Source organism: Chaetura pelagica, unplaced genomic scaffold (assembly GCF_000747805.2).
Source record: "Chaetura pelagica isolate M959 unplaced genomic scaffold, ChaPel_1.0 scaffold138, whole genome shotgun sequence".
In the NCBI taxonomy this organism is placed as follows: domain Eukaryota; kingdom Metazoa; phylum Chordata; class Aves; order Apodiformes; family Apodidae; genus Chaetura; species Chaetura pelagica.
The window spans coordinates 4,897,631-4,912,834 of record NW_009954215.1 but is presented as its reverse complement, the minus strand read 5'-3'; the positions used below and the strand labels follow the sequence as shown (position 1 = coordinate 4,912,834).

At 42.3% G+C, this 15,204-nt stretch overlaps 1 protein-coding gene across 1 annotated transcript in view; it reads right to left on the bottom strand.

Annotated features, from left to right (window-relative positions):
* The window catches only part of FAM20C (family with sequence similarity 20, member C), a 97,627-nt gene that overhangs the window by 44,848 nt on the left and 37,575 nt on the right, over window positions 1-15,204 (bottom strand). Inside the window, exon 3 of the mRNA XM_010003333.1 lies at window positions 7,368-7,446. Within this exon, the coding sequence (XP_010001635.1) occupies window positions 7,368-7,446 (79 nt within the window). The remainder of the gene's footprint in view (window positions 1-7,367; window positions 7,447-15,204) is intronic.

The following is a 15,204-nucleotide window of genomic DNA, read 5'->3' as shown; positions in this document are numbered from 1 at the left end:
AAAGAAAAGAAAAGAAAAGAAAAGAAAAGAAAAGAAAAGAAAAGAAAAGAAAAGAAAAGAAAAGAAAAGAAAAGAAAAGAAAAGAAAAGAAAAGAAAAGAAAAGAAAAGAAAAGAAAAGAAAAGAAAAGAAAAGAAAAGAAAAGAAAAGAAAAGAAAAGAAAAGAAAAGAAAAGAAAAGAAAAGAAAAGAAAAGAAAAGAAAAGAAAAGAAAGGAAAAGGGCTGCTGCAATAGCTGGTTCTTAAAGAAAAAATAAACACCAGCATGTCTTTGTTCCCAAAGACTAATTAGCAAAATTCTATAAGCACTTAGATAGAAGGTGGCTAATCAAGCAGAAACACTTCATTACTGCAAAATATGACTTCCCACTCAGCTTTCCCTTAAAAAAGGTGATAAGGGGCAGGTACAGTCAGTACCTGTGACCATTTGTGTCTGTGTAAGATGAGAACAAAAATAGATATTGAGCATTGTGTTATCATCTGCCAGAGACACCCCAACAAATGAGCTGAACTAAAAAGCAAAGCTTGAATGATTTGTGCAAAAAGGCCCAGGCACAGAGACTAGGGGGCTGATGTTTCTGTGAGCTGCAGAGTGAAGTCTTCTGCCAGGAGTTGGAGATGCCATGTGGAAGCTGGGAGCAAGGGATTTTAGAGAGAATTCCCCAGCAGTGGTGGATGGCAGCTCCCCAGTGCTGGGAAGAGGGATGGGACTGAACCCCAGAGATGTGGTGATATCCAGCAAACCAGCACTGGAGGAAGTTTTGCTGCCTCCCAGTGCAGGGACTCACGTTGTCCCATCCTGACTCAGAGAAGCTTCTGCCCCACTCCAGGAGGGGACAACTCAGGGCAGCGTGGCTTGGGGCAGCACAGCAGAGCTGGTGCAGAAGGAGAGGGAAGGAGGTTTGACTTCCCCTTCCTGGCTGCCAGCATAGTGAAATGCTGCTGTCAGGGATCCCTACATATCCTAATCAAAATGGACAACATTGAGCTACCTGGGCTTTTCAGACTTTGACTCTGGGGTCATTTCATAAACATAGTTGCAGAATTGGAGAGCAAATTTCTCCTGGGCTGGATGGGATTGATCAATATTTCAGCCAGCAGTTGCTGAGCTGTAGCAAGGGGAAATGCAGTGCACAGTGACAGACAGAAGGCTGGATTTCATTGCTGTCCAGGGCCATCAGTCAGCTCCAATCCTGATTCAACTCCCCTTGAAGTCACCGCAGATTTTCCAATCTGCATAAATGAGATTAGGAGCAGAGGCACTGCTGTGTGCTAAACCACAATTTGCATTGAAATACTGAGGTATGATCTGATGAACAGGATTAGCTATAAAGGAGAAAAACAGTTCATGCATAACATACCAGAAATTAAAGAACTAAAATACTATGTGGCAACCTCTACCACCCTTATTTGGGACCACATTCAAAGCTTGTGTACTTTAAATACCCAGTGACAATGCATCCAGTTTACTCCAGATTTATTCCTGATGTAAATAAAAAATCTGCCTGTCAGCCTCACTCAGGCAAATGTTTCAGCAGCAACTTGTTAGGTACGGATTTGAACACCCTTAAAAGCCAAAAAAATCTCATGGATGAGGGCCACAGAATATCTGATTACTGATACGTCCAGCAGCAAAGAAAGCATTTCTTCTTCAAGCTGTCACAAGACAACACTCCTTTTGATTTTAAAATCCACCTATATAAACTGAATACTAACATTACTAGCTTCAGCCTTTTCAACCACTTTATTCAAGCTTTGCTCTCCAGTAGCACAGCTTGTGCAGAACCAGTGCTCTCTCTCCACTGAGGGGCACAGGAACTTGAGCTGGGTGCCAAAACTCAGCAGCCGGGTTTGCACTCTGACCAGCAACTGCTCGGTGGGGTTTCGCGTGGCACATTCCGGTGTGCCGAGTGTTAATCCTGGAGGGCTCCTGGCATAGCAGCCACTGGATGCATGTCTCACTTCTCTAGCTGCTCAGAGAAAACATTGCAATTTGATTTAATTGCTATGTTGACTTAGAACAGTGTGTTTATACTGGATGCCTGCCAGCTGAAGTGCAACAGGTTTGCAAAATGTATTTCCTCGAAACAGCACGACATGCGGTGTCAGACAGAAAGCAATCTTCAATGGCCCTGATTCTGAAGCTCATTTCAACTCCTCTGACTTGGGAGCAATGTTATCAATGGGGAAGAATTACACACCAGCCTAATTGATATGATAATCAGACCTGGAGGCTGCATTTCACAGGTACAACAGTCACACTACAGCTTCAGAAAGGGACTGTTACTGTAGGAAATTAAAGCGATTAACAGTCGCGTGGTCTATTTAATATCCCTATCAAAAGATGCATTATTTGTTGAGCAATCCTAAAAGGAAATAAAAGAGAAACTTAAAGAACATTGCTAATCCTTTGTCACTATAGGGATGACATCTAAAAGCCAGTAAAAGCTGTAATTTGTCAATCAAAACAAAAATACTCTCTTCCTCATGACCCCAGATGCAAGATTTCAGCCCAGCTAACAGTGCCCATGTCTTTGAGCCAAAAAATATGCTATGGGAACATTACAGAAGCTGAGCACTGAGTGTGCAGGTTTTATTCTGTAGAGCTCTAGCTTTGTACTAGATTGTGACTATGAGCTTGTTTAGTGGCTGGCACTGGGATGTGTCATGTCTCTGAGGGCTGCAGGAACCAGGAGGTGCTCCCAGTGGGTACCATTACTCCTACAGCAGTGAGTTTCAGGAAGGATAGCAAGGCCAAAAGGTTGAAACAACATGGTCAGCAATGTTTGATCAGTTAACAACCAGGATTTTGTGAGACAATCACCTGTGATTCAAGGAGACTGGATCTCATAACCCCCAAAGTCTCATCTGGCCTGATATCACCCTGATGTTAATTGGTTCTACTTTATTAAATCCTTTAACTGTGAACTTCAGCTAATGAAGGAAACACGTGTGGCTCCTACCAGTCCTGTACTGTGACTTGTGAAAACAGAAGGAAAAAGATGTTAAAAATATCAGAAAAATCTCAAGTTGGAAAAGAACTGGTTTTTATCTCAGTTTCAGTCAAAAGTGAGTGCACTGGATACAGTAGTATTTATTTTAAAGGAACAAATAAACCTCAAAGATTTTATAATGCATACCCTTTCCACACATTTCTACAAAGCAGCTTATAAAACAGGGAATGAGAATTGTCATGCTGAAACACATACCACAGGACACTTTTCTCACAACTCCAATAACAAGGTATCATTTTCTATTCAATCCTATTTGGCTTTTCCATAAGGAACTGTAAAAATCCCTCACAAAATCCTGGCACCAGGAATCCTAAAACTGACTCTACTAGAGCAGAATTTCTCCTTTCCAGAATAAAGCCTTGGGAGGGAAAAAAAATAGTGTGTTGGTTTTGTTGCTGAGCCAGCTATTTAACTCCACCAGCTAGTAGAAACAAATGGAAAGCAAATAAAACTGTAAAATGCTTGTTTCTTTTGGACAAACAAGCCAAAACCCTTTGAAATTTATGGCTCTAAACCATTCCTACCTGATAAGTCATATAGAAAGTTCTGGCTGCAGATATCAGTGATCAGTAAATAAGTTTTATTATGCTGTACAATACTAGCACAGTTAGACACACTAATCATGGGAGAAGGGGAGGTTGTTATTTTTTCCCTGTCCCATATGGTAATAATTTTGCATGATTGAACTGTTATAAGCTAAATAAAACTACACATTAACTGTAAGATACATTGCAAATACATTAAATCTTCCCTGGAGTTTTAGCAAGTACTCGCTTTTTCTATGATGCATTTGGAATTAGCAAAGGAATCTACACTAGGCCATAGGATTTATAAATAGATTTGGCTTCCTCTGCAACACTTTATGGGCAATTATTTCAGAAATGAAGACGCAGAGCCACAAATAAATAAAATAATTGCAGCTGATCAGGCTTTATTTACTGCTATCACATTTCCCTGACTGTTTAGCTCCCCTCCTCTCATTTACTCCACTAGCTTGAATCAATGACCAGATGAAGAGTTGTCAGTTAATGTCAAACACTGAGCACAAAAAGTTCCAAAGACAGATTCTGGTTTCCCCATTTCCAAATCCTGCCTTGGGCTTTCTGGAGCTGGCTTGCTCCCTGGATAAATTCAGTGTGGGTTTGGGAGGCTGGGAAAGGGCAGAGCAAGTCAGATGACTTCTGCAGAGTTTCAAGCAACTTGCCAGGGATGTTTTGCTGTGACTCCTGCAGAAACCACTGGCAAAGGCCTGGAGATGTGCCCTTCTGCTAGCAGATGGCCAGCTGTGTCAGGGAAGGGTTTGTGTGGTCTGCCCTGTCTGCCATGACCCTGCTCAAACAGGTATTGATTCAGTTTGGAAGACACTGAGTACAGCTATGTATAGCAAAAACAGCTTTCCAGGTGGTTCAAATGAATCCAACCCAGGCAGAGACAGACCCCATGCCTGCCTGTTACCCTCTACATACCTCAACACCATTCAGCTTTTAGTACATTGGATCCCAGACATGGTGGGAAACTCAAGATTATCAACTGAAATCCTACTGATGCCAGCTATAGTCTCTAAAAAACAGTGGCTCAGTTCAGTTTAACAGAGATGCAGCTCATACTGCCTCCTCCAGCACTGAGGACATGAACTGAGGCCCCAGCTTTCACGTGCAGCTGAGCACTCAGTATTATTTAATAGTTGTGTTACCTCAGGTTCATGAGAAAGGTTGATTGAATAAAGAGGCTTATCAACTCAGGAGAAATAAAAGTTAATTTCTCCTCCTTTGAAAAGCCATAGAGCTGATAACACAGGAAGAATGAAAATGCATAGGATGCACCACATGGAGATGTCCTCACTAACCGCCAAGGGCTTCCTTCAATGAGCTGATCTCAGAAGTAGCTTCCCAGATGGGACTTTATGGTCCTCAAGTTAAACTATTTTTGGGGGAAAAAAAAGAAAAAAAAAAAAAAAAGAAGAAGAAGAAAAAAAGTCCTTTTCACCAGTCTTGATGACAAAAGGTGTCTGTCCCTGATTTATGAACTCCCTACAGCCTCCCGACCCAGGAAGGTGCAGCCAGCTTTGTGAAGCCTGGATCAGAAGGGTACCTAGCCTGCAAAAAAAGAGGGAGCACCAGAAACAGCCTGGAAGATGTCTGAGGCTTGAAGAATGTCCTACATAGAAAAAGCCTCATAAAGAAATAGCTTAAAAAGCCTTATTATGTAATATCTTTTTTTTTGTAGTCTCAGGCTGCTTATTTTTGTATAAAGAAACGGTGCAGCAAACGCCGCCAAGAACCTCATCAACAACAGTCCATAAGCTGGTGAAAGAGGCCAATGGGACCAGATGCCAAAGGAGCCAGAAAGATTTACACTGGCTGAGCATCTGGCTCCCTGTTCACTCTTACTGAAATGAAGACAAATGCTCACAAACATCCTTATTCAAAATCACTAATGTCTTCAGTGATGCTCAGGACAAAGACAGCAGTGCTGCTGCTGTAAGGTGTGGTGCCTGGGAGCACAGCTGCTGAATGCTCTAATGCTGCTTTTTCCCATGGTGTAGGAGCAGTGAGAAATTAGGGTGTTGCTGCCCTTCAAATCAAGCAAAGGGAATGATTAAGACATCATCATTTTCTGTTACTGTTCTAGTGGATGGTAGTAATTGTTTCTACAGAGGAGCGTGGCTGTACCTCTCTCATCATCCATCATCTTGCCAAGGCTGGGTATAGCACAGGACAAATGGTAAACTTTTGATTTGACCTCATTAGCATTCCCAGAATTACAATGTCAAACCAATGATAAAGATTGAGATTATCTGCATCTCAACACATGAAGAAGCAACAAATCACATGCTCTGTAAAAAGCCAGCAGCACAACCACGATTCTGCCAAGCACTTAAAGGCTGCTCAAACCCTCCTGGTTCTTAATTTCACACGTGGGACAGGACACAATTAAGAATTGTGGTTATATCCATCCGTGTTGCATGTACAAGGGCTGGACACATGCACTGATGATCTGAGCATTCAGGGAGAGGGCAGACAGGGGAAGGGAGGATGGTGGAGTAGATGTTCTCTGATACCACCTTCTCTCTGACCTGTCGGTATTATCTGGGCTTTCTCTGACCTTCCTCAGGCACTCAGTGATCCATCAGAAACATGGAGAAATTTGTGTGCAATTTGGGAAACAACACAGAAGCATTTGGCCTTTGCACAAATGCCTCGTGCTGCCTGGAAGTTCATAGGATTTCCTTGTGATTCCCAGAACAAATGCACATAAGGAAGGTTTCTGCCCAAACTTGGGCTGAAGGAAAGAGGGACAAATTGTTTGGCCCTTCCGACAGTCAAATAAGGTCAAGCCGAATCTTTATTTGTCTGAGGTCAGTCTACAGTGAAACAGGGATTCCTCAGTCTCCAGCCAGCACCTTACCCCCTGAGCTGTGCTCCCAACTATAGCTGGAACACGAAACAACACCACATACTCCAAACCACTTGTTCTCAGTTACTTTAGTCTTCTATGGACCATCTTATTGGAAATTACTGAATAACTGAACTTCCCTACAGTAGGAACAAAAGAAGGAAATTAATTTACTATTCCAGTGGTACCCTTGACACAGATACTGAGCAGATTCATTAAACATTTTGCAGGCCCAAGTGTCTGCCAAACTCTCTACAATAAGCACAGAATCTTTTTTTCTTACTACAACACAAACATACAGGTCAGGATTCAGAACTCATTTATATCTGCTTTCTATCTGAATAACTTCCCTCATCTCAACAGGGTCTGGGCAAGCACAAATCAAGGCTGCATCATCTTAGCCCTTCCCTTTCTCTCTAGATTCATTACCCTGCAGTACCACTCTCAGATAAACTCATTTTCACAGAGTCAGCACAACCACAGCCAAATGACTAGTACAACCCTTTAATACAAACAACAATAAATCAACTGATTAAATTATAATTTTCCAGACAAATACTATTTAGCTTTTCCCCAAAGCTGTTCTGAACCATCTCTCTTGTCTGGATATATTCCAGAAGAACACTGACACCAGATAAAGCTCAGACCTGTGCAGTAAGTTTACATAAGAAAGAAACGCTGAAAACATCCTGTATTTATGAAGGGAGATTTCACAGAGATCAGAGTGAATAACATTCCTGAGTAGACTGTAATGTATCTGAATCCTCAGCATCTCCTCCAAAGTCTAGTCTAGCAGGGCAAGGTTTCCACAACCCCTGAAGCTCTATATGCAGCAGCAGCCCAGGGAACCAGACACACTAACCTGGAGAGACCCTACAGCAAACTTTGAACGGCTTAGAAAATGGCACCAGGCTGTTCCATTATGGTTTCTCTGTGCAACACACAATTTTCTCACTTACTTCATTGGTTTGAACAATGCTTGTCCATAGTTCTGGAACGTCATGATCAGCTTCAGCTGGGTACCTCCTGATTTCATCGCTGTGGGAAAAAAAACACAACAAAAACCTGCTTTAAAATGGTATATGTGGATCTACTTATATTCAGCTTCCTTGAAACAAAATTCTCTCTCTTTTGCTCTGTATTGGATTCAACACTGTGGTACCTGAGCACCAAGCAGGGTAATCATCACAGGAGAACAGGTTATTCAGCAGGTGCAGAGTACAGAGGAAGGCTTTCAGCTGGTGACCAGGACTGACAATGGACTGTACATTGACAAATGATGTGTCTTTTGTCTCCTTCACTTGGCCGCCAGCAGAACCATGTAGAGGAACAGACCAGTGCAGGCTTGTTTTCTCCACTTTCAATTGCTTTTCAACTTCTCTTAACATGGACACACATTGGGAAAGGAGATGGGGTGCTTTCCAAGACACCTGTGGCTGGGATGTACAGTCCAATGTGCAGTGGCCATTTCCTTAATTAAAACTATAAGCAGATACCACAGCAATCTCTGATCTCTGCTATGGTTTTAATAATAGCTACCGAGTGGTAGAGATAATGAAAATTCATCTCCTCTCTGCACAAGGGATATATATCCAAGCCCATCCATCCAAGAGATCCCAAGGTGGCTCATACCCAAGGGCAGAGCTGTGCTGGCTCTGTAGGAGGGAGGAGAGGACACCAGGAGGTGGCAGGGACCACAGGCCACCCTACACACTGAGAGACATCTTTGCTCAAATGTTAAATGAACTCACTTCCCAGTTGAGGGCCAATGGGAATTTAAGACTGACATTATTCATACCAGTCTGAACAGTTTGGACAATATAATGTTAACAGCCAGATTATAGCATTTCTAAAGTCAAAGTGAACTTTTTTCACATAAAAATTCATGAAAATGCATTTTAGTTGATTATAAGGTTACTTAGAAAATACAAATATATGCTTTGGCAAACCAGCTACTTTTCTACAACCTCAAACAAAACTGCTCTGCATAAATGAAATGACCTACACTCTGACTCCTTAATTCCCTTCTCTGCTGGGAGAAGCAGCCACAGCAGTCATGTCTGTGTGGATGACTCAGTCCTTTAAAAACACTTCCTACAAATAATCAGATAATCAATCCCTTTTTTTACAGTTCTGGCAAAACCTGTGTCAACTGCAGAACTACATAAATGTCAAGTTACCTTGTTCTGTAAATTCTGGCTTAGAGCTGCCCTTTTTCCACCTATATAGCTTGTACATTTTTTAGGTCTTACCAAAGCCATTAGCTGCACATCTTTTTAATTACTTATCTCTGTGCCTTATTACTGATAGGTCATCAGCTCTCTTTCAGCACTTGCAATCTATATTTTTGCAACAAAACACTATGCAAATCTGGTCAGCATAATTATCCTTCCCTTAGAATAAAATCTCTCCTGTCTTGCTGTTTTGCTGACCCCAGCCTTCTCTTGCATTTCCAGTTTATCCCAAAGGAACAAATAAATAATTAGAAATTAAAGGGCGTTAAATAACAGGTAAAGCAGAAACACATGGGTTTCTCATATTAAACTTGCTTCTCTTGTGCAGTTGATCTGCACCTGAGGGAAGAAGGAGTTGTAGACTCTTTTATACCCAACCCAGAGCCTGAAGGCAATGAGAAGCAGCAGTCCTCCAGTCAAAAGCCTATAGCCCTAGGACCAGCCCAGCTATGGACTCTGGAAACACTCCTGGTTAGTCTGTACAGCAAACAGGCAGCTGAAGGCCAAATATTTTTTTCTAAAATGTATGCATTTTATGCTTCTTCATTCAATTCTGAGGAGCTCAGGGCTTAGATATTGGCTCCCTCTACTCTCTGAGACGTGTTTGTCCAAAATATAGCAAAGATCCCATCAGCAAAAAGGAAAGGGTAGAGCCTATTTTGAGGTAGGACTGGGAAGCCAAGCATTTGGGAAATCACATCAATGCAAAGAAGAAAAAATTATGTTCTAGCATGACTTTTCAAAGCAGAAAGTTTCAGATCCACGAAGGGTACTTGTTTCTCAGCAAATTGAAGCCACTCAACAGATAATGATTTTGTTAGCAGCTGAACTCAACAATGAGTGTGTCATCACCAAGCAGGGAAATGTATGAACAAGATTAACAATTCAGAATAATTCTTCCATGAGACACAAAGGCCTGGCTTCCTGTCAGAAGGAACTGAGCTGCACTAAGACAAAAGCATCTCCCTGGTCTTTTGAGCTCCATCTTATTGTATTGCCTTAATTGGTTGCAATAGTAGCCTCAACCAAACACAAGTTTTGCTGGCATGTTGTTCCCAAACTGCTGCTAGGACTAAACTTTGGACCTCCACACAGCAGATGACATTGGTGAGAACAGTGTCCCATTGTGCCTTACAGCAGGGCATGCTGGAAACCACATGCATCACAAACAACAACCTGTGCCTGGGCTCCACCTTGGCTTCCCCACTCATCATCCAGACTCACATGCAGATATTCCCACTTTGGCTGCTCGTTCAGTGCTGCAGATGTGCTGGCCAGGCTGGAGGGGATTCAAAGCCATCCTCCATGTCCTGGCTAGTTAGAGTCTAACATTGAAATCCCTGCAGAGAGGGAAACACTGGAGCTTAGACTGTCCTTTTGAATTCAACAAAACCTTTCATGCATCTATAAACTAAGAAGACTTGGGAGCAGTCCAGGGTGCCCAAATCTTGGGGGCAGCAATGCCAGAAAAGAGCAGATCTCATTGGAGATTATTTATTCAGACCTCTAGATCAGATTATTTCCCTTGTCCTAAGGTAGCATTACATCTGGCTACTGACTTCCTTCTCCTTTTTGAGCTGTATTCCTTCAGGAACTCCCTTTCCTCCTCAGACCTCAGTTAAACATCTTCCTCTGGCCATTATGGCCAAGCAGTAGGAGCCCCATCATCTTCCAGGAGCTTATCATGAACAAACATTGTTTGCTTACCTAGAAATGCCCTTGTCCCTTCACCTACTGTTCACAGGAACATTTCTGAAGAACTGATAATACCCAGAAGCAGCATATACACATTTTCCAAGAAACTGGAGGCTGAACACCATGGCAGTCTGTCACAGCTACAGTCAGCAGGCTGAGCTATTTTTAAGAAGCCCTTGCAGTGTGGCTGTACTGACTCCAAGGGAAACTCTTGTCACACTCTGAATTCCCCTTTTTGTGCTCAGGTTTCTGAATACTCTGAAACATCTCAGGTCATGAACAGCTCTGTCAAATACTTTATAAACCTGCTAGCTCCCAGCAGGTACCTCAAATCAAGTCTTGCACAGTTCCTGAATGTGCTGACACGGTATTAAAACCAATCCCAAATACAAACATTACTTTTTCTCTTCAGGCAACTTAGTCTTTCTTCCCCCCCCACAAAGCAGAAGGAAACTGAAAGCCGTTTTAGCCTTTCCTGTTAACCCAGTGCAAGGGCTTTCAGATGCTAATAGAAATCTTCCTAATTTTAGGAGGCTTTGCAAAAATTTCCCTGAGACATCTTTTTGCTTGAGTATCTGTGGGATTAGAAACTTGTCCAAAGACCATTGAACTTGGTGGGATTCTTTGTATTTTCTCTGATAGACTTTGGATCAAGCCTCAACCAATCCCTGCTCCATTTACATCTATGAGCCTGATATCATGGCCACATGCTATGTCTGCTACTTGCCCACCTTGTCCCCTCAACCAACACAAGACCCAAATTCCCTTTTTTATCCACAGATACCACCCAATGTTAAGGATGCACTACCCATCATCTCTCAATTATATTTTCATAACTATTTGCTACTGAGTATCTGATTCTCTCTTCCAAAGCCCCTGGTACCAACCCCTAGTAGAGAGACCCAATGTTGCCCAAGGGATCAGATCCAAAAGGATTTGGAATTTGAACTGATCTGGCATTCCAGCTCCTCTGTTTTGCTGCAGAAGAGCACTCATCCTACTGGCTTGTCTAGAATGTGTGGCCTTCTGATGGAGACTGAAAGTCCCAACAAGACCTCTGAACCTGGCTTCAGGTCAGAATCCAACAAACATTTTAAAATGTGTTTAATTCTGCAATGCTAATGCGTGAGAAGTGAGATCCAGTCAAAGCCTGGGATGCAGCAACATCTGAAAAACAGGACGTTCAGATCCATTTTGGATTCCTATTTATAGATCAAGTTTAAATCTAACATAAACATGGTGAATGGCTTTAATAAGTCTCTGTTCCCTCTGCCTCTGCCCCAGGCTAGAAACATGCCCCTGTTCAAGCTGTTAAGAATATATTTCAAAACAAATTCAAGCCCTCATCATCTCTTAATTTGTTCTTGTTCAGCCAATTCTGCTAACTTGTTTTTAAAGGCCTTTCTTGGTTTAGTCAAGAGAGTAAAAGACTTCTGGAGAGGAAGAGATCTGTGAAATCATTCAGAGGCTTTGTTGAACATTTCAAGACCCCTCTTTTCATTTGGAATTGTACATTAAATCAATCTGTTGACTCTTGGCAGATTCAGTTTTCTTATATAGTAAATCAATGGTGCTGCATTTCATTATGTTTTTCACGTGTTCTCAAGAGCACTTTTTCCTTTCCTTTGGATGAGATTTTTTAAAATTTCCTTTAGCACAGGAATTTAGGTTCAATATTTAGCATCTTGGCTTTTTCTTTCTTTGTTTCCTGACTTGAAACAGAGTCCACCTCAGTTAATTGCCACATTTATGCACTGCATGAATAATCTTGTGTGCTTGCTTTCTAATTACTGCCTGTACAAAATGAAGGCATCACAGGTTCAGAAATTAACTCAGGCAGGTAATGTTTCCAAACCTTTCCAACCAAAGAGTCTAAAGCATCAAAAATTAAAACCCAACTAAACACAGGAATCACAAAAGCCTCTTCTGCTCACAGCAATCCCAGAGCATATCTCCTCTGGATAGTACAAGCAAGATCAAGCCCACACTGTCTCTACAATGCACCAGGCCATGTTTGCTGTTCAGCTGCTGACAGTGCTACCACAATTATGCACAGACACCTTGTAAATAGGCAAGAAAATAGCTAACTGTGGTTATTTATGCATGCAGTAAACAGTTATGAAAGGCGAAGGAAATGTGCAATTGCCTGAGCATGTGCTGCTTCTGAAAACTGGGTTTCAGTGCTCTGTGGAAAAACAATTCTCTCTAGGCTCCTACTTATGGCAGGAGAAAATTTTCAGTGAATTAAATCAAATTAAGAGCTATCCCTTTATGCTGAAGAAAATGAATAGGAAATAATTCTATTGATGCAGGGCACAGAATACATCCTCAGCCTGAAAGTTCCGGGTAACCCTGTCCTTTGCAAGGCCAGCTCTAGGTGTCACTGTGGGAGCTGCATGTGATGCTCTTTCCCATCCATGGATTTGTTCCATTTAAACTTTAACATCAAGAAAATGTCACCTTGGTGTTCCCTGCTCTTGGGAATTGCTTCTGTCACCGTTTTCATTTTTAAATAACACTGCCTGTTACAGAGTCGTGTGAGCAGTTCTGATAGATGGCGGGGGATCAATCTGGTCACCACTCTCCCCCATAAATAATGCAAGCTGAGCAAAGAAATTACAATGTGGCTAAGAGAGCTGTTCAGCTGCAGTTTGGATCTAATTACTGTAGATATCAAGAACCCACACAGCAGATCACCTAATTCTATTAGAGCCAAGCATATCTGAACACTGGAAAAAAGAACTGGATAAAGCAATATCCCATTTCATCTAATGCATGTAAGTCTGTATATTTAATTGTCCTGCCTGCAAAAAGAAGCCTGAAGATTGGGTATTATGAAGGTTTCAATTTGTTTTATACTTCTAACTTGGGATCTTTGCAGCTGCCTTAGAAATACAAAATAAAAAGCAAAACAACAAAAATTAACCATAAAGGGAAAAAAACCCAGACAAATTAGAAAATATGCAGGAATATGCAAAAGAATGTGACAGCCCTTTAAATGTCCTTTGGTCAAATATATTACCCTTTATTAATCAGCTTACATGCTTTTGAATCCCTGCTGATGCTCTGCAGTAAAGCTGAAAACTGGCAGATATTATTTTTAAATATATATTTTTAAACACCCAAAGAATTTCCAACACAAAGTAAGAGATGCTGTGCCTTGTAATAATAATTAAAAAAAAAAAAAAAGTATGAACAATATTCTCCTTCTAGCTTTGCAACCTGACTGAAAGCTCCCAAATCCCCACAGGCAGTAGATGCTACCAGCAAAATTTAGATCTTGCCATGTCTACATTTCCCTCTCCAGTTCCATAAGCTTGATTTTACAATGGGATTCATGTGTAGGAATCATTCCCTGTCAGTTCCCACAGCGACCTTCACCAACCTCAGCTGTACCTCATGCTTTAGTTTATGGAAATGATACTGGATCATTGATAGAAACCATAGGTCTCTGTTTTTGTTAGGGACATACAAGGCCCTACCCTGCTCTGAAGAGCTGTGTTCAAACATTAACAGAGAGACAATCCCATAGGAAATTGTTAATAAGGATAATAAATCCTCCTCTGTAGTCCCGTGGCCCTTTCCTCCCTTGATCTGAAAGCTCTATCAAAGTCATAATTAATGGAAGCCTCACAACACCTCTATATGACATATGAGATGGAATCATGGCCCCAGGGAAGTAAATGGCACGACTTCCACTTACGTCACTGGGATCAGGATTTCACTTCTCTATTTTTTATGATAACTGTCTTGCTGCCAGGTTAATTGAAGCATAGCTGGGCGTGTTAAGCAACATGCCCAGAAGCACAAGTTAAGATCAAGCCCAAGAAACCACGTGAAGAGGGTGTACTAAGCTATTATGTTTTGTTCCTACCTCCCTGTTTCTCCCACCAGCTTCTACATCCCTACATCAACTTTAACCATCCTACCACTCCCCAGAAGTGACAGACTTCATGTCTCGAATGTTGCCAAGTGTGCTGCAAACCCTGCTCTCCTCCTGCAGAGACAACCCCACTGAGCTCTGAAGTGTTGAAGAGGTAAACAGAGATGGATACACTCCGCAGCCAAGCAGTACAGAACACGGCTATGGCCGATGCCTTTTGTGTAAACCTCAACAGATGAGCTAGAAGATGGTTTGGTTGAGCATCACCTCTGCACAGAGCTAGGACCAGCCTGGCCACTACATGGGGCACTGCTGCTCTCTGCAGGGGGGAAAAGCAGGGCACTGCCTCCATCTTTTCCTCCCTGATGGATGTGCTCAAAAAACAACATTAACGTGTTATGAAGTGCTGTCTCAGTCCCCCTTCACGTGTGTCACTAATATTCCAGAAATTGCTTGGTACTGAGGAGAGAGGTCAGGGAAGGTGAGGGCTATGTCAAGAAGAAGATGACCTGGGCCATGTCCCTGCAACATCCCCATTACCTTCAGTGCAGACCAGAAAAGCATGGGCAAAACTTGCTTCTACCTGTGGTGTCACACTGGAGCTAGAGAACAAATGAGTTAACAAATGAGGGGTTAACAAATGAGCCTTGTGTTTGTCCTCCTTCACGAACTAGGTGTCCACTGGAGCCTTGAATCCAACACAGGGGATAGCACCTGGGTACCATAAGCTGCTTTCTCCCACCCCCCGCCCCAGCAGAGCTCAGCAGAGCCCTGTGCCAAGTACAGCCAGAGGGCAGCTCCATTCACTGAGGCAAAGCTTTCCCATGGCATCCTGTGTCTCACATCTGCTCCATCCAGTCCCACTACATCAGCCCACTCCTGATGACCGAGGATCTCCCTCATGCCTGCTCAGCACCCGCTGTGATTCACACGATGGAAAATGTAAACTTAGGGCTGCTCATGCTCTTCTTGCACAGCCCATTT